A 21,044-nucleotide genomic window follows, 5' to 3' on the forward strand; every position below is an offset into this window, starting at 1 on the left:
TTATCCCCCTGGGTGTTGCTGGGTTTCAACTAGACAGCCACAAAGTCAGATTCTACAGCCACAAAGTCAAAATTGGCTATACCAATTAGCTGTTTGGTCTTAATTTAAGGCTAGGCATAAGGTTAGTAGTGTGGTTAAGGTTAGGGTTAGGTTTTCAAATCAGATTATATGAAATGGGCGGGGTTTATCCATAATTCTACCTTTGTGGCTTTATTAACTAGTGACAACCGTGTTACTGTGGCTGTCTTGAACATGGCAATGCTGCACTAGCAGCAGCTGCATTATATAGGTCATCATATATGTCCCTGATGGTTTTCTTACTCCCCTGGGTGTTGGGATGTCTACAGGGCCTCCAGAGAGATTTTTCATACTGAAAAGCAGGGGCTGAGGGGGTGTGTTTCAGGCCCTCCTCTCCCCTTCTTGGGCATCGGTGTGCTACGACCTCCCCCTCTTCTGCCAGAGGCCTGGTGCCACGCTTTCCGATCCCACCTACTCGCAGATGGCACTGTTTACGCCGCCATACAGGCTCACTCACACCTGCTCGGAATGAATCACACTCGGACACACAGGCGCATAGCTCACGTACCTACACACTGGCACACCCAGCAGTTCCCATGTACACTCCGCTTCCCACAAAATGCTACACACGCATGCACAAGCCAGGTCATTTTCAATGTCAGACTCATCTCTTGGGTGGCTGCTGAAAAATCACTAATTAGAGGGTTAGTAGCAAACCTACAACTCTGTTATTTTTTTATTACTAATTATTAAGTTGACTGAGAACACATTCTCATTTACAATAACCACCTGGGGAATAGTTACAGGGGAGTGGAGATGAATGATCCAATCGGGAGCAGGGGATGATTAGGTGGCCATGATGGTATGACGGCCAGATTGGGAATGTAGCCAGGACACCGGGGTTAATGCCCCTACTCTTACGATAAGTGCCATGGGATCTTTAGTGACCACAGAGAGTCAGGACAGGTTTACCGTCCCATCCCAAACACAGGGTGTCCTTGGACCAAAGGAAAGAGTGCCTCCTACTGGCCCTCCAACAGCATCTGGTCTCCCATCAGGGCCAACCCTGATTAGCTTCAGAGGCAAGCCAGCAGTGGCATGCAGGGTGGTATGCTGCTGGCATGTCAATATATGGCATTAAAGCTGGAATCCATACTTGGAGAAACTGCCGCGTCAGTTTGCAATATTACAAAAACAAAGACGTTTCTTCAAACTGCGAACACTGTTTTGTTCCCTCTGACATCATTGGATATCATTGCACATCGATGCATGCGCGATAAAACAGCAGAGTATACTGGAAGAAATGTTTTCACGATGCTGGATGCTCCTCTCCTCCATTTCAACAAAAAGAATAACACATTTTTTTATTTGTATTTATTTTTTATTTAACCTTTATTTAACCAGGTAGGCTAGTTGAGAACAAGTTCTCATTTGCAACTGCGACCTGGCCAAGATAAAGCATAGCAGTGTGAACAGACAACAACACAGAGTTACACATGGAGTAAACAATAAACAATAAACAAGTCAATAACATAGTAGAAAAAAAAGAATCTATATACATTGTGTGCAAAAGGCATGAGGAGGTAGGCAATAAATAGGCCATAGGAGTGAATAATTACAATTTAGCAGTGATAAATGATCAGATGAACATGTGCAGGTAGAGATACTGGTGTGCAAAGGAGCAGAAAAGTAAATCAAATAAAAACAATCTGGGGTTGAGGTAGGTAAATTGGGTGAGCTATATACCGATGGACTATGTACAGCTGCAGCGATCGGTTAGCTGCTCAGATAGCAGATGTTTAAAGTTGGTGAGGGAGGTAAAAGTCTCCAACTTCAGAGATTTTTGCAATTCGTTCCAATCGCAGACAGCAGAGAATTGGAAGGAAAGGCGGCCAAATGAGGTGTTGGCTTTAGGGATGGTCAGTGAGATACACCTGCTGGAGCGCGTGCTACGGGTGGGTGTTGCCATCGTGACCAGTGAACTGAGATAAGGCGGAGCTTTACCTAGCATAGACTTGTAGATGACCTGGAGCCAGTGGGTCTGGCGACGAACATGTAGCGAGGGCCAGCCGACTAGAGCATACAGGTCGCAGTGGTGGGTGGTATAAAGTGCTTTAGTAACAAAACGGATGGCACTGTGATAAACTGCATCCAGTTTGCTGAGTAGAGTATTGGAAGCTATTTTGTAGATGACATCGCCGATGTCGAGGATCGGTAGGATAGTCAGTTTTACGAGGGTAAGTTTTGCGGCGTGAGTGAAGGAGGCTTTGTTGCGAAATAGAAAGCCGACTCTAGATTTGATTTTGGATTGGAGATGTTTGATATGAGCCTGGAAGGAGAGTTTGCAGTCTAGCCAGACACCTAGGTACTTATAGATGTCCACATAATCTAGGTCGGAACCATCCAGGGTGGTGATGCTAGTCGGGCGTGCGGGTGCAGGCAGCGAACGGTTGAAAAGCATGGATTTGGTTTTACTAGAGTTTAAGAGCAGTTGGAGGCCACGGAAGGAGTGTTGTATGGCATTGAAACTCGTTTGGAGGTAAGATAGCACAGTGCGCTGGGGCGGACAGTGACACTGTTTCAACTGATGCGCATTTCAGCTTTAAGATCATGTTTACCTGCTATAGATAAAATATATTAAAAGATAGATTGTCCCTTACACACTGCAGGTTGATACATCTAAATTATATTATTATAACATAATTATAACACAATGTCATTAACATATTATTATGAACATCTATTATTACAGTATATTTTGGGAACATGCCAGTATATTGTAACATATATTGCAGTACCATAGGGATATGGTAATTGTAGCCGTTTCTCTTGGCATTTTCATCTACCTAGAGACCCAGAACGAGGATCATGTTTCCTCTCCAAGTGTGAGTGTGCGACAGAGGGGGAAGCCAACTATAAATCCAACACAGAGGGAGGTGGAGAGATGACACTCACTCTGTCATGTGTGTACGCTCGTGTGTGCGTGTGCACATGTGTGTAGAGAGAGTGTGTGGGTATGGTCAAAAAGCTTGTGGTGTGTGTGTGTATGGTCATGTATGCGCACAAGTATGAGTTATTACTCTTCTCTCTATATTACACACACGTTGGGATTTCTATAATCGTTGCTGGCTAAGTTACAGGACTTATTCATTTACATTCTAGTAATGCTCATGGGATCACAGAGAATCTCTCTCTCTCTCTCTCTCTCTCTCTCTCTCTCTCTCTCTCTCTCTCTCTCTCCCTCTCCCTCTCCCTCTCCCTCTCTCCCTCTCTCCCTCTCTCCCTCTCTCCCTCTCCAGTTAACAGCGCATTCGGAAAGTATCCAAACCCATTCCCCTTTTCCACATTTAAATCCATCAATCTACACCCAATACCCCAATAGAAAAAATAAATACATTATTTACATAAGTATTCAGACCCTTTGCTATGAGACTCAAAAATTGAGCTCAGTTGTATCCTGTTTCCAATTATTAAATGGTCAATTCAATTGGTCATGACGTCAAAGGAATTGTCCCGTAGAGCTCCGAGACAGGATTGTGTCGAGGCACAGATCTGGGGAAGGGTACTCCAACATTTCTGCAGCATTGTAGGGCCTCAAGAACACAGTGGCCTCCATAATTCTTAAATTGATGAAGTTTGAAACCACCAAGACTCTTCATAGACCTGGCCGCCCGACCAAACTGAGCAATCGGGGGTAAAGGACGTTGGTCAGGGAGGTGACCAAGAACCCAATGGTCACTCTGACAGAGCTCAAGAGGTCCTCTGTAGAGATGAGAGAAGCTTCCAGAAGGACAACCATCTCTGCAGCACTCCACCAATCAGGCCTTGATGGTAGAGTAGCCATACGGAAGCCACTCCTCAGTAAAAGGCACATGACAGCCCTCTTGGAGTTTGCCAAAAGGCATCTAAAGGACTCTCAGACTTTGAGAAACAAGATTCTCTGGTCTGATGAAACCAAGACTGGCAAAGGGAAAGGGGAAACCTAGTCAGTTGTACAACTGAATGCATTCAACTCTGAATGCCAATCGTCACGTCTTGAGGAATCTTGGCACCATCCCTACGGTGAAACATCATGCTATTGGGATGTTTTTCAGTGGCAGGGACTGGGAGACTAGTCAGGATTGAGGGAAAGATGAACGGAGCAAAGTACGGAGACATCCTTGATGAAAACCTACTCCAGAGCGCTCAGGACCTCAGACTGGGGCGAAGGTTCACCTTCCAACAGGACAATGACCCTAAGCACACAGCCAAGACAACGCAGGAGTGGCTTGTGGACAAGTCTCTGAATGTCCTTGAGTGGCCCAGCCAGAGCCTGGACTTGAACCTGATTGAAAATTGCTGTGCAGCGACCCTCCCCATCCAACTTGACAGAGATTGAGAGGATCTGCAGAGAAGAATGGGAGAAACTTCCAAAATACAGGTGTGCTTGTAGCCTCATACCCAAGAAGACTCGAGGCTGTAATCGCTGCCAAAGATGCTTCAACAAGGTACTGAGGAAAGGGTCTGAATACTTATGCAAATTTGCTATTTCAGTTTGACAACATTTCTAAAACCCTGTCTTTGCTTTGTCATTATGGTGTATTGTATGTAGATTGATGAGGGGGAAAAACAATTTAATCCATTTTAGAATAAGGGTTTAACGTAATTATGTTTTTTTTAAAGTCAAGGGGTCTGGATACTTTCCTGAATGCAATGCAATGCACATTCATACATATACATACATACATACAGTTGAAGTCGGAAGTTTACATACACTTAAGTTGGAGTCATTAAAACTTGTTTTTCAACCACTCCACAAATTTCTTGATAACAAACTATAGTTTTGGCAAGTCGGTTAGGACATCTACTTTGTGCATGACACAAGTAATTTTTCCAACCATTGTTTACAGACAGATTATTTCACTTATAATTCACTGTATCACAACTCCAGTGGTTCAGAAGTTTACATACACTAAGTTGACTGTGCCTTTCAACAGCTTGGAAAAACTGAGCGTGAAAAACACAGCAATGTTGCAGTTCTTCACACAAACTCCTACTACCAGGGGCGCAACTTTGGTTTTAGAAGTGGGGGGGGCATAACCTGGTGGGGGGTCTGGGTATTTTAAGCTAATTTCCTGCATTTCTACACAATCTAATATGGCCCGTCGAACCATCTCTATTTAGAACAACATAAAGTACACAAAAATGCCCAGTCAACAAGTAAGAGATCATTTAAAAATATGTTTTAGCGATTGATAAGACTGAACTAGATCAATGATAATTCAATAATATTTTGTTGCACCTTCAACCAATAGTCTAACAAATGAACAACTCTTACAAATGAAGTACAAAGACTTTTGATTGGTTAAGATTTGATAAAGATAAAGACAGACTAAATATTAATTATTGGTTTCAGGTGTGTTAGGAAAAGGCCAGAGTGACAACGACAGTACGGCAGACCCCCAGGGCCAGGACTGAGCAGCCCAGGACCTAGGGATTTCCTAAATAGGAACTATCTCCCCTGGTGTGGGCATGTTTTCAATACAGACTCCTTTTGTCGTACTGTATTCCATATAAGACATCACAACCTTATGAAAGTTGCACAGTATACCCTTAATCTTGTAATAAATCAAATCTAGTGACACATACCTTGACATTTATTCCATCTATTGTGGGAGGATTAGAAGAAATGGCAATGCATTTCTTTACCACTTTACATATTAGGTTACAGTTTATTCTGATAAGTCTCCACTATCAACTTTTCCAAGCAAACAAAAACAGGGAGAAGGAAGAATCTGCAGACATGCTAAAATAGAAGAACATACTCTTTGTTAGAATTCAGACAGCCTTCACAAGACCATAAAATATGCAAATATGTCCCTGTTTTTGTTTTACACCTCCAGCAGAATAATTACATTTCTGTGTGCATGATATTCAGTTTCACTAGCATATAGTATGTTCTATCGATGGTCTTAAACTGCAGAAATTTACGTTTGAGATTATATGAACATGAATGGGCATTCTAACATATCTGTATCCATTCATCATCGTCAATAGCGTCTCCTAGGTTTTGTGTCGGGCAAAGCCTCTATCAACCCTTGATACAGTTTGGAAATCGACTATAGAGGTTTATCAGACTTCCTTAAAAAAAATTAATCTTTGAAGCTTCTTTCTTGTCCTATAAATGTCAGAATATCGGTCTTCAATCGTTTGGTCGCTGATTTCATCGTTTCATTCAGGTCTAGTGTGATTGAGGCAAAAATAATAGCTACATTTAGGGAGCTAGCTAGAATTAGCCAACATTTGGATAGCTCTACTTTCTAATGATACAATGGTGCATCATCAAATTGACTGAAACAGGACAAAACAAAGGCAATAAAACATTTCCAACAGCTGTTAGATACTGTAACATAGATGCTGGGAGATGAGAAGAAGGTAGTAAGTTTAATATAACACATAACATGGAATGGTACAACATAAGAGTAGGGTCTAGACATGAAAACAGAAACAATACTGCATGGGGAAAGAACCTAAAGGAGTGCCAGATAAAGGGGAGGTAATGAGTGAGGTAATGGAGTCCAGGTGTGCTTAATGATGAAGCACAGGTTCACGTAATGATGAAAGCCAGGTGTACGTAATGATGGTTCCTAGGACCAGTGGTCAGTAAACCGGCGACGTCAAACACCGGAGGGGAGGAGCAGGAGTAGACGTGACAGATGCTGCTACCTGACAGATAGCTAGAGGCTAGCTAGAGCTGAACTGGCTGTGGTAGCTGCTAGCTAGCTAACTAGCTGCTAGGTGTTCATTCACTTCAGTCGAGAGGGGATGAAACATTAGCTAACATAGAATGTCAGTTACACTACTAGCTCAGCACTGGGAATAAACATGTATTTTTCTGTCAAAAAACAGTTATCTTGCCAGCTAGATCAGTCAACTAAGGAGAAGCCAGTTTCTGCTCTCCCTGCTTTTACAACTCAGAGAAAAAGAACAACACAGACAGCAGCTGCCTCGGTTCATCTCTCCCATGCTGGTCCAACACGCCAGCCTTTCAGAAGCTTTGGCTTCACACAGCCTGTCCGCACGCTGTGGTGGTGTCTGTGAGGTCCTAAATCCAGCCGGTTGAAACTGGAAAACAGCCTACCCGATCGCTCTGAGGCTTCTACGCGGTCTTAAAGTACACCCAGAGCTGCGTTTTGCATCAGAGTGCAATGCTAAAACTGGGGGGGGGGACAAAAATGCAATTTCAGAATGTGGGGTGCCGTCCCCCATCCCAAGTGAAAGTTGTGCCCCTGCCTAATTCCATACCCTTATTCAAAGGCACTTAAATATTTTGTCTTGCCCATTCACCCTCTGAATGGCAAACATACACAATCAATTTCTCAATTATTTAACCTGTCTCCTCCACTTCATCTACACTGATTGAAGTGGATTTAACAAGTGACATAAATAAGGTATCATAGCTTTCACCTGGATTCACCTGGTCAGTCTGTCATGGAAAGAGCATGTGTTCTTAATGTTTTGTGTACTCTACATGACCAAAAATATGTGCACACATGCTTGTCGAACATCTCATTCCAAAATCATGGGCATTAATATGGAGTTGGTTCCCCCCTTTGCTGCTATAACACTCTTCTGGGAATGCTTTCCAGTAGATGTTGGAACACTGGAAGAAAGTCCCTCGCAATCAGCGTTCAAACTCATCCCAAAGGTGTTCGATGGGGTTGAGGTCAGGGCTCTTTGCAGGTCAGTCATCCACACAGATCTCGACAAACCATTTGTGTATGGACCTCGCTTTGTGCACAGGGGCATTGTCATGCTGAAACAGGAGAGGGCCTTTACCAAACCGTTGCCACAAAGTTGGAAGCACAGAATCATCTAGAATGTCTTGTATGCTGTAGCGTTATTTGCCTTCACTGGAACTAAGGGCCCTAGCCCAAACCATTAAAAAAACTGCCCCAGACCATTATTAAGGAATCATGTAGTAACCAAAGAAGTGTGAAACAAATCTAAATATATTTAATATTTGAGATTCTTCAAAGTAGACTTGTACTTGTTTAAATGTAAAAAATATATATATATATATATATATATGACCCTTGATGACAGCTTTGCACACTCTTGGCATTCTCTCAACCAGCTTCACCTGGAATGCTTCTCCAACAGTCTTGAAGGAGTTCCCACATGCTGAGAACTTCTTGGCTGCTTTTCCTTCACTCGGCGGTCCAACTCATCCCAAACCACCTCAATTGGGTTGATGTCGGGTGATTATGGAGGCCAGGTCATCTGATACAGCACTCCATCACTCCTTCTTGGTCAAATAGTCATTACACAGCCTGTAGGTGTGTTTTGGGTTATTGTCCTGTTGAAAAACAAATGATAGTCCCACCAAACGCAAATCAGATGGGATGGGGTATCGCTGCAGAATGATGTGGTAGCCATGCTGGTTTAGTGTGCCTTGAATTCTAAATAAATCACTGACAGTGTTACCAGAAAAGCACCCCCACACCATCACACCTCTATGCTTCAAGGTGGGAACCACATATGCGGAGATTATCTGTTCACATACGCTGCGCCTCACAAAGACAGCGGCTGGAAGCAGAAATCTCAAATTTGGACTCATCAGACCAAAGGACAGATTTCCACCGGTCTAATATCCATTGATCATGTTTCTTGGCCCAAGCAAGTCTCTTCTTCTTATTGATGTCCTTTATTAGTGGTTTCTTTGCAGCAATTCGATCATGAAGGCCTGATTCACACAGTCTCCTCTGAACAGTTGATGCTGAGAAGTGTCTGTTACTTGAACTCTGAAGCATTTATTTGCTCTGCAATTTCTGAGTCTGGTAACTCTAATGAACTTTTTCTCCCCAGCAGGTGTAACGCTTGGTCTTCCTTTCCTGTATCTGTCCTCATGAGAGCAAGTTTCATCATAGCGCTTGATGGTTTTTGCGAAACTTTCAAAGTTCTTGAAATGTTCCGTATTGACTGACCTTCATGTCTTAATTAAAGTAATGATGGACAGTTTTTTCTCTTTGCATATTTGAGCTGTTCTGGCCATCTTATGGACTTTGTATTTTACCAAATAGGTTATCGTCTGTATACCAACCCTACCTTGTCACAGCACAACTGATTGGCTCAAACGCATTAAGGAGGTAAGAAATTCCACAAATTAACAAGGTACACCTGTTAATTAAAATGCATTCCAGGTGACTACCTCATGAAGCTGGTTGAGAGAATGCCAAGAATGTGCAAAGCTGTCCTCAAGGCAAAGGGTGGCTACTTTGAAGAATCTCAAGTATAAAATATATATTTTTAACGCTTTTTTTTGTTACTACATGATTCCATATGTGTTATTTCATAGTTTTGATGTCTTCACTACTATTCTACAATGTATAAAATAGTAAAAACAAAGAAACCCCCTGGAATGAGTAGGTGTGTCCAAGACTGGTACTGTATATACAGTGCCTTCGGAAAGTATTCAGATCCCTTGACTTTTCCCACATTTTGTTATGCTATAGCCTTATTCTAAAATGGATTAAATATATAAAAATCCTCAGCAATCTACACACAATACCCCGTAATGACAAAGGGAAAAGAGGTCGGTTGAGATGTTTGCAAATGTATTAAAAACAAAAAAACGTATTAACATAAGTTTTCAGACTCTTTTCTATGAGACACAAAATTGAGCGAGGTGCATCCTATTTCCATTGATCATCCTTGGGATGTTTTTGATTGGAGTTCCCCTGTGGTAAATTTAATTGTTTGGACATGATTTGGAAACACACACCCATCTATATAAGGTTCCACAGTTGACAGTGCATGTCAGAGCAAAAACCATGCCATGTGGTCGAAGGAATTGTCCGTAGAGCTCCAAGACAGGATCGTGTCAAGGCATTGAAGGTCCCCAAAGAACACAGTGGTCTCAAGTTTGAAACCACCAAGACTCCTCCTAGAGCTAGCCGCCTGGCCAAAATGAGAAATCGGGGAGAAGGGCCTTGGTCAGGGAGGTGAACCCATGGTCACTCTGACAGAGCTCTAGAGTTGATGGACAACCATCTCTGCAGCACTCCACCAATCTGGCCTTTATGGTAGAGTGGCCAGACGGAAGCCACTCCTCAGTAAAAGGCACATGACAGCCTGCTTGGGGTGAAACCAAGATTGAACTTTGAATGCCAAGCATCACAACTGGAGGAAACCTGGCACCGTCTATACGGTGAAGCATGCTGGAGGCAGCATCATGCTGTGGGGATGTTTTTCAGTGACAGAGACTGCGCTCAGGACCTCCGACTGGGGGGCGAAGGTTCACCTTCCAACAGGACAACAACCTTAAGCACACAGACAAGACAACACAGGAGTGGCTTCGGGACAAGTGGCTCAGCCAAAGCCCGGACTTGAACCCAAATGAACATCTCTGGAAAGACCTGAATTAGCTGTGCAGCAACGCTCCCCATCCAACTTGACAGAGCTTGAGAGGATCTGCAGAGAAGAATGGGAGAAATTCTCCAAATACAGGTGTGCTAAGCTTGTAGCATCATACCTAACAAGACTTGAGGCTGTAATAGCTGCCAAAGATGCTTCAACAAAGTACTGAGTGAAGGGTCTGAATACTTATGTGAATGTGATATTTCCGTTTTTTTATGTGTAGTTAATTAGCAAAACTTTCTAAAAACCTATTTGAGCTTCATCATTATGGGGTATTGTGTGTAGATAGATGAGGAAATACCATTTAATCAATTTTAGAATATGGCTGTAACTTAACAAAATGTGGAAAAAGTCAAGGGGCCTGAATACCTTCCGAAGGCAGTTTGGGGTCAATTAGAAATGTCTTGGCTTTTGAAAGAAAAGCTCATTTTTGTCCATTAAAATAACATAAAATTGACCAGAAATAGTGTAGATATTGTTAATGTTGTAAATTACTATTGTAGCTGGAAACAGCTGATTCTTAATGGAATATCTACATAGGCCAGCAGCCTATAGTCAGTCGCCTCTTCACTGTTGACATTGAGACTGGTGTTTTGCGGGTACTATTTAATGAAGCTGCCAGTTGAGGACTTGTGAGGCTTCTTTTTCTCAAACTAGACACTCTAATGTACTTGTCCTCTTGCACAGTTGTGCACCGGGGCCTCCCACTCCTCCTTCTATTCTGATTAGAGCCAGTTTGCGCTGTTCTGTGAAGGGAGTAGTACACAGCATTATACAAGATCTTCAGTTTTTTGGCAATTTCTCGCATGGAATAGCCTTAATTTCTCAGAACAAGAATATGACAAGTTTCAGAAGAAGGATATTTGTTTCTGGCCATTTTGAGACTGTAATCGAATCCACAAATGCTGATGCTCCAGATACTCAACTAGTCTAAAGAAGGCCAGTTTTATTGATTATTTAATCAGAACAACACTTTTCAGCTGTGCTAACATAATTGCAAAAGGGTTTACTAATCAATTAGCCTTTTAAAATGATAAACTTGGATTAGCTAACACAACGTGCCATTGGAACACATGAGTGATGGTTGCTGATAATGGGCCCTCAGTACGCCTATGGAGATATTCCATAACAAAATCCACCGTTTCCAGCTACAATTGTCATTTACAACATTTAACAAAGGCTGCACTGTTCTGATCAACTTGATGTTATTTTAATGGGGGGAAAAAAAGTGCTTTTCTTTCAAAAACAAGGACATTTCTAAGTGACCCCAAACGTTTGAACAGTAGTGTATATCATTACCCCCCCCCCCCCCCCTTTCATTTCTTCCCTGTTAGCAGTTGGTCGTGCTGTGAATAGCTCACTATTTGTAGCACCAGTCCAGGAAGGCAGGAAGGAAGGAACACCTGTGTGTGAGAGAAGAGAGAACAGGCTGTCGAAGGATTGACGCTGTAACTTCAGAGAAAGTGTGGGATAACTGCAAAGCATCTCAGTGCCCTAAAATACACCATGATTACCCTCAATTCCTATATTTAGGCTGTTTGTTCAGGGGAGTTGGGAAGAACTATCTATCTCAATTCGTCTTTCTGTGGGTTTTAAGGAGGCAAGGAATCGATTGTGTCAGGGTTGGCTAACCCTCCTCCTGGAGAGTTACTGGGTGTTCAGGGTTTTGTTCCAGAACTACTCTATAAAACACCTGATTCAGCTAAGTATTTCTCATTCCTGTCCTCTCGTTGCCTCTTCCACTCTCTTTTTCTATCTCCCTATGGGGTTGGGAGTGTGTAATTCTAGTCCCCCCTGGTTTATATAATCTACTGTAACCCAGTTTCCAATGAGTCCACCAGTCTTGACCTGCTTTTTATGTGAGCAGGTTGTTGTGGCGTGTTCAAGAGGGAGATGATGAAGCAACAATGTGGAGTTGGTCGTTGTACGTCCGTCTACTGTGGTCAAATCTAACAGCAACCATGCTGCTATTTCAGACATTTCAGCTGGTTGGACCTTTACTCTGTGCTGTATTCTGCTCGAGAAAAAGTCTGTCTTTCTGTGTTACAAGCGAGATATAAACCCGGGTCGCTCACGAGAGAAACCAACGGGCTGACACTGATTTTGAAGTCACAGGCAGGGCTACCTCATCAAGAGACCATGGGAGACCATGATCTGTCTGTGTCATGGTTTGTTTTTCTCACCTTAAAGCATGCTGGGGGATATACGCGTTAGGGTTGCCTGGGTAAAGCTTGATGAAGTACAAAGATCAGCTGTTGCTGCAGGGAGATTTAGCAACACTTGGTGCCCGCAGCGGGCTTTTTCGCCTCTCATCAACACTAGGACGTGCTCTGTTGGCTGTCGGGAGGGATGGATTGACCCGAACCCGGTGATGTAATGTGAGCCAAATTAAAAAAGAAGTCCCAGCGTTCGCTGACGTCATTGACTCATTCGCTAAAAAAAAACATTAAATCAGCTTCGCTTTTCCTTGGATTTGCCTCAGTGCCATTCAGCTTCTTAATTGAAGTGGGGGAAACATCCCAGCAGTCGAAACAAGTGGGAAATAACACATGGTCATTGTAACTGTAAAGTGTCCCTCTTATCTTCTTCCCTTTATATTGCACATTTTCACAATCGAGAGGAGCCTGTCATTATGGGTCAAGAGGTGATGGTTTGGGGACAATTCCAACATTTACAACGCACGCACGCACCAGGGTTGGGGTCAATTCTGAATGGAGTTGCGAAGTGCCCTTTAATTTCAATTGAATTCTTGAATTTGAATTGACCACACCTCACAGGAAACAGAATTTTAATTAAAGGTAGAACTTCTATTCAATGAAAATGAAATGGGTAATGGCTATTCAAATGGCTATTATGTACTGTATGTAGACACATCCCTATACAAATATAGACGTTGACATCATGTATAACCATGTATATGTATAACATATGGTTGAAATATTACATTTTTTAAACTCATTTGCCTGAAATTATAAATATTATTGTATCATTTTGTAGGTTGTCTATAATAATTCAAATTTCACTTACATATTAGAAAAAATAAATTTCCCAGAATGCATTAGATCAAATCAAAGACTCCAGAATGGAAGAGAACAATCTAACATCTCATCACAAAAAAGAAATTGACAGCTGAGTTGTAATCAAGTTCATATTTGAAATGGTATCTGTATATTTTTTTGAATTATGTGACAGACGTTTTTTGTCAAATATATGTGAAAGGAATGACTTTATTTCCCATCTGTTGAATTTCTTTGAATTGCTTTGAATTAAATTATATTCAAATTCGGCTTCCTCTGAGGTGTGTCCAATGCAAATTTAAATTCTTGGGTTGAATTGAATTTAAATGAAGAAATTCCTAATTGATCCCAATTTTGGCGCACGCACGCACGCGCACACACACGCGCACACACACACACACACACACGCACACACACACACACACACACACACACACACACACACACACACACACACACACACACACGGTCTCGTATAACTAACCTTGTGGGGACACACAATTCAGTCCCATTCAAAATCCTATTTTACCTAACCCTAAAACTAACCTTAGCTCCTAACCCTAACCTAATTATAACCCTAACACTAGTTCTAAGCTTAACCCTAAACCCCCTAGAAATAGCATTTGACCTTGTGGGGACTAGCAAAATGTTTGTTTCGTTTACTATTCCCCACACACATACAAAATTAGGAATGTTATAATTACGCCACTCTCCTCCTCTCCCTCCTTTTTTGTGTGACCACAATTCCCTCGCTCCCCCAATTATTTCCCCACGTAAGGGCTATCCATCCCGAGGAGCCTCATTAATAAGATTACACAGCAGCACAACGGTGCTCGCCGCCTCCCGGACACATACCAGAGAAATTACATTTCATACTTAATTACCCAGGCTGACCCCCCCCCTGTTCTAGTCATGTTTCATCCTATATAACTACTGCTGTACACACATTTTCCATTTATATACTGACCATACTGTCTACACACACGCTATATATATATATATATATATATATATATATTATACTGTATAAATTGAATATATATAGTGTGTGTAGACAGTATGGACAGTATATAAATGGAAAAGGTGTGTACACACACTATATATATATTATACTGTATATACTGAATACATTATTATAGTGACCAGTGTTCAATGACTTTATGTACATAGGGCAAGAGGTCTCTACGGTGCAGGGTACGGTGCAGGGTTGGCCGTGCTTCTACACCTGCATTGCTTGCTGTTTGGGGTTTTAGGCTGGGTTTCTGTACAGCACTTTGAGATATCAGCTGTGTACGAAGGGCTATATAAATAAATTTGATTTGATTTGATATAGTAGGCCAGCTAGTGATGACTGTTTTACAGTCTGATGGCCTGGAGATAGAAGCATTTCTCAGTCCCAGCTTGGATGCACCTATACTGTCTCCGCCTTCTAGATGATAGTGAGGTGAACAGGCTGTGAAGATAAACTTGAACGATTACATTATTTTTTTATGTTCACTTGTGGGTTGGAGTCCTTGATCCATTTAGCCTTTTCTGTTTCCCTTCACCCCTCTTTCATTTCTGTCCAAAGTAATAGCTTTACTTTACATTGTTATGGCTATAACGTCCAATAGTCAGATCTGCGCTGTCATTATGCCAACCCCGGATGGACACTCTGATTCGCTATGGTATTATAATATATCTCACCCATGATTAGCTTTCTCAATCAAAAATTCTAACGAGGGGGGAATGAATAAGTGCTATTTCAAATTTTTATGGCGAAGTTCAGTCGAATCGGCACTTCTCTCATTTGTCTTTAATGAGACGAGATGAGAAAAGTTGAGAAATACACTTGGGCGAGAAATAGCTGATGACTTTTGGATGGGGGGATGTTGAAGGAAGAGTTGAAATCATGCATGTCATTCTGATGCTGTGTGGCGTAGTTGGTCGTTTCCCCTTCATCGTCGCCTCACTTCCTCCCTCACAGGAAGTCATCTTGATCGGAGGACCTCGTTTTTTGATAGGGCACTGATGGACAAATGTGATACTTTTTGCATTCATGATGTGTAGCAGAAACAATGAGAAACGGAGGAACTTAAGAAACTGGCCCAAGTGGGTGACTGTTTTGGTCAAGAGCTTATTCAGCACCTCACTTCACACACAATCCCATTCATCCTTTAATCATTCTACCAACACATCTCTCTCGCTCTCTCTCTCCCCTTCAGAACATGTTTGAGAAGCCCTCGTCCCTCCCGGAGTATAAGGTAGCGGCGGTGCAGAAGTCCCGCTTCATCCTGCTTCACTACAGCGTATCCAAGGCATTATGGGACTGGATGATCCTCCTGGCCACCTTCTATGTGGCGGTCACCGTGCCCTACAACGTCTGCTTCACGCCTTACGACGAGCTGGACACGGCCGCCCGCGCCACCATCGTCAGCGACATCGCCGTGGAGATGCTCTTCATCCTGGGTGAGGAGATGGGCGGAGTAAGGGAATAGGAGGTAGGAGGTAGGTTGTAGGATGTAGGAAGTAAGGAATATGAAATGGGACGTGCCATCGCTGTTAACGACATTGCCTGCGCCACCATCGTCAGCGACATCGCCGTGGAGATGCTCTTCCATCCTGGGTGAGGGAGTAAGGAAGTAAGGGAGAAAACGAAAGGAAAGGTATAGGAGATGGGAAGGTTGTAGGAGATAAGCAATAGAACGTTGGATGCTTCTCCATCAAAAACCACACTGTCATGGAGATGTTCTTATGAAATAAGGGGATAAGGTGAAAGGATAGGAGGAGATAGGAGGTAAGTAGTAGGAGATAAGGGATAGGAAATAGGAGCTGAAAGCAGCCACCTGCTCCACCAACATCAACGACATCACCATGGAGATACTCTATAGGCGGTAGGATATCTGGGATCTAGGGAATAGGAGGCAAGAGATTGGAAATAATCACGTCAGGATTTGGCTTAATTATGGTTTGCTGTTCTCTTAGTCTTAACTGTAATGTCCAGTTTATTCATCTGATCCAGTGTTTCTCCTGTAGTAGATACATTTCCAAGATAGATAGTATGTGTCCTGGTCAGACCGTGGTTCAAATACATTCTTATTTAAGTATTTGTATTTTAAATACTTATTTTCTCTGTATTTAATTATTTTCAAATTATTTGGCTGGATTACTTCTATTTGAAGTTTTTTAAAGTATTTTCAAATGATTTCCTATAAATAATATTTAAAATACCATAGGACCAAACAGACCTGGGTTCATATGCATGGAATATTGAAATATGCGTATTTGGAAATACCCTTGTCTCTGTATTTTAGTATTTTCAAATACATACCAATACTTTCCAAGTGTATTTCCAATATTCAACTATTTTTAAGAAAAATACTTACTTACTTAAAAAAAATACTTACTTTGAAATTAATGTGAAATGAATTGAAATACTTGAGTAGTATTTGAACCCAGGTCGGATGCTGGTCCTGAAAAACTTGGGTGTGCAGTCTTTTGCTCCAGCCAGAAACGACAACACCTCTTGGTGAGATATACGTTGAATTAGGTGCTGTCGTGCGGGGCTGGAGCAAAAGCATGCACAGGGTTTTCCCCAAGGGTTGGGTGACCACTATGCTACCATGACTGAAACATTTCTGTGACCACTAAGCAAACATTTAGCTATCTTGGAACCTCATCACTTATTTCATACCCACTCCATTCACAGACATCATCCTGAACTTCCGAACATCCTTTGTGAGCACGTCGGGTCAGGTGGTGTACGAGGCACGCTCCATTTGCATCCACTACGCCACCACCTGGTTCTTTGTCGACCTGGTGGCTGCACTGCCCTTTGACCTGCTCTATGCCTTCAACATCACCGTGGTGGGTATATGAGGTTGTATATTCACGTACACTATACTGTACCTATACACATACAAATTCACTTCAAAGAATAAAAAAATGGCCTGGATAAATTCAAATTAATTTGGTTGGAGGCAAGTGAATCTCAGCAAGTGTAATTTATAATACCTTTGGTAAGTTGAAGGTGCCTACAGGGCAGTGGCGATTTTAGCATGTAAATCTTGGTGGGGTAAACTCCCCCCAATTTTTTTTAGATGCATGCCAGCAAAGACACTACACAACACTAAACAATACATTAATTGCACTATAACGGCGACAAGTGGTGCCCACAAACCGTGCCCCCATACTTGCCTACATAAAGCTGTCTCAACAGCAGAGCTTTCTTTCCAGCACAATGGAGTGAATCCTTACCACTGCTACACCTGGCTATCAGCGGAGCCTTGTCTGGCAGCGAAACAGTTCATTCAGCCTCGTATACTGCCTTTTTCAAAAACATAGCTGATATGGCTGACTTGCTTAAACAAATATGGTTGCTACTGATAATTGAGATGTACAAACTATGGCATAAGGGAACGATGAGCAGAGAAGAGGCATTCCGTAATTTCGATGAAGACATTAATGAGCGAGCGTGGAGTAAGACGGACGTAGTCAATATAACTGTGTTCAGCACTTTTGAAATGTACAGCAACAGAATGCAGAACATGGTCTGCTCTTACAGTATTACACTAAGTCAGAACCGTAGGATAAATAAAGGGGGCATATAAGCAGACAATGAAACCTCTTACAACATTAGATTATGAGATTTCTCATAAACAGGTTATAGGCTACAGCACCACCGAGTCAGAACAGTAACGTTAGGCGAAATTAAGAGGTGAAAATAGACCAAATCATTAGGGTTAGGCACATGGGCTACTATCAGCATTCTACACAACATACACTTAGTATTACTTTCTTAGCTACAGTATACACATCTCCCTGGCATATTACATCATTTATGCAGCAGCATACAATACATTTTTGGAATCACCTTGTGATGTGCTCACTGAAGGTGGCGCAGCAGTCCTTTGTGGGCAATTTTTTAAATCAAACTTTGTCATCAAAGTCTGGCATTCTCTGGATTTATAGTGGGAACTCAGGGAAAAAAATACACAGCCACTCCATTGAATAGCAGGCTACTGGTTGCTTTGCAATGCTTGCAGTTAGCCACTGATTCCTTCCAAACGACTCATTGTTGAATTTGCGATTTTCAACTTGTTGTGTAATCTTTATGTTCAATGGCCGATGAGCACCGATAGTATATACACGGCTATTCTGAGTGATCACCTTCAACCTATGGTGAATAATTTTCTACCCTAATGGGAGTGGTATCCTCCAAGACGACAATGTCCCCATCCACAGGGCATGAGTGGTCACTCAATGGTTTCATGAGCATGAAAACGATGTAAACCATATGCCATGGCCGTCTCAGTCACCAGATATCAACCCAATTGAACACTTATGGGAGATTCTGGATAGGCGTCTGAGGCGGCGTTTTCCATCAACAAAACACCAAATTATGGAATTTCCCATGGAAGAATGGTGTCGCATCCCTCAAATAGAGTTCCAGACACTTGTAGAAGCTATTCCAAGGCTCATTGGAGCTGTTCTAGCAGCTCGTTTTCATAGTTTCCACATTTTGTTGTCATGAATGTTGCCTTAAATGTAAAAAATAAATTTAATTTGGATTTCATTTCAATTATCTTCAACCTACTCCACACCAAGTGAATGTGGAAAACTATTCTAATTAAAACAATTTAAATTACTTTTTAATTTCAATGATCTACACAACCTACTCCACTCAAAAAAAAAAGAAGAAAAATCTGTTCTTATCTTTGTCCTCTCTGTCCTCTTGGTCCCAGACCTCCCTGGTCCACCTGCTGAAGACGGTTCGCTTGCTACGGCTGTTGAGGCTTCTCCAGAAGCTGGACCGTTACTCCCAGTACAGTGCCATGGTGCTCACCCTGCTCATGTCCATGTTCGCCCTGCTGGCCCACTGGATGGCCTGCATCTGGTACATCATCGGACGCAAGGAGATGGAGAACAACGACCCTGACACCTGGGACATAGGTGAGTCTGGGTGGCTGAGTGAGGAAGGTGAGGGCCAAGTGGGTGGGTGAGATGGGTGACACACAAATACCAGGGCCTGGGGTGTACAGACATATTCACTTGTGTGCATGCACGCAATGCACACCCACACATTGATCATACTCATCGATAGATGCACCAAATTTAAGTCTCCAACCCCATATGTGTGTGTGTGCGTGTAGGCATGCGTAAGTGTGTGTCCACGTGTGTGAACAAGTGTGTGTCAAAGGAAAGCAATACTGGGCCTTATTTATCCCTGGAGGACACAACCTCATTCCACCAGCTCCCTTAAGTCCATGCCAGCTTCCTGACTCTTGGTGTGCCCTGGCAGGGGTGGCAACCAGCGAGTGCCTTGCCAACGCCCCCATCACTCTAAGTCTTTGATGACAGACCACCTGAACAGTGACATAGGCAGTGTACCGCAACAGAAGATGTTCACGCTTGCTCTGTAACGATACAAACAGCATTTATTTTACAGTATTAGAGTAGAAGGGTCTCCTTTTGCGCATCAATAACATCGCTCTTAAAAGCATGATCCATCCCCAAGAAATAAAAATCATGAAACTCCTTTCAAATTCTTGTAAACCTATGTTCAGTGGTTAAAATAAAAATGCTCCCCGTGATTTAACTTCTAAGTGGTCCGTATGTGAAATCCAGAACTTGTGTCGGAAAGGGTCATACTACATGGTTCTCGTCACTGGCGATAGGGGATAACACACTATCACATTACATAATGCTTTTATAACAATTACCTGCACTCCCGATCGCCAAATCAGCCAATAGATGGTATGGGCATACTTGTCTAGAACACATCCATCCGTTTATATCGTCATGACAAAGTAGATATTTTACTTAGATGTGCTCAATTTAAAAATTGTACCAAATTATTCAACTCAGCTTCTCCCTCAAGTACAATCTCAAAATGTGCCCTGTGTCTTTGGGAAATGTGGGAAAGGGCCATTGTTGCATACTCTGCACTCGCTCTGACAAGTTGTAAGTATATCTCAACTCAGTGAGATATACTCTTAAATTGATAGTGCAGTTTGTTTAGGCAATTTTACAGCTCGCTAGATACTCCACATGCTGATTTTAACTTTAGTATTATTGTGTGTAGCTAAGTTTGCTAGTTAACTAGCTAGCCAGCCAGCCAAGAGAGAGAGCATTGCATTGTGGGTTTTGTAGTCGACCTGAGCTGCAACAGATTTCCACAACAATTTGTTTTATTATGTCGACAAAATGAAATATTTGTTCACAAAATATAATGTTTTCTTTCTCCCCAGCCCAGTTTTCTTCCAGTACGACTTGTCTGAATTCTCAATGTTGATTCATATTTAAAAAAATGTAACCCTAAATTATACAAGTAAGCGTGGCTTAGAGTTATATGAATGCTGACCTTCAGACCTGGTCTCACCCCTACACCCCCTACCCTCCAGGTTGGCTCCATGAGCTGGGCAAGCGTTTGGAGACTCCATACGCCAACAGCACACTGGGCGGACCCTCAGTACGCAGCTCCTATATCGCTGCCCTCTACTTCACCCTCAGTAGCCTCACCAGCGTGGGCTTCGGCAATGTGTGTGCCAACACTGACGCTGAGAAGATCTTCTCTATCTGCACTATGCTCATAGGGGGTGAGTGTGGCACCCTGGTTTGGCGCTGCCACCC

The 21,044-nt window shown here is 42.5% G+C and overlaps 1 protein-coding gene across 1 annotated transcript in view; it reads left to right on the plus strand.

Moving 5' to 3' along the window:
• The window catches only part of kcnh4b (potassium voltage-gated channel, subfamily H (eag-related), member 4b), a 66,912-nt gene that overhangs the window by 25,213 nt on the left and 20,655 nt on the right, over positions 1–21,044 (plus strand). Inside the window, exons 5-8 of the mRNA XM_031799165.1 lie at positions 15,638–15,881; positions 17,122–17,279; positions 19,157–19,364; positions 20,816–21,010. Coding sequence (XP_031655025.1) covers positions 15,638–15,881; positions 17,122–17,279; positions 19,157–19,364; positions 20,816–21,010 — 805 coding nt within the window. The remainder of the gene's footprint in view (positions 1–15,637; positions 15,882–17,121; positions 17,280–19,156; positions 19,365–20,815; positions 21,011–21,044) is intronic.

This window comes from Oncorhynchus kisutch, linkage group LG20 (genome assembly GCF_002021735.2).
Source record: "Oncorhynchus kisutch isolate 150728-3 linkage group LG20, Okis_V2, whole genome shotgun sequence".
NCBI classification, from domain to species: domain Eukaryota; kingdom Metazoa; phylum Chordata; class Actinopteri; order Salmoniformes; family Salmonidae; genus Oncorhynchus; species Oncorhynchus kisutch.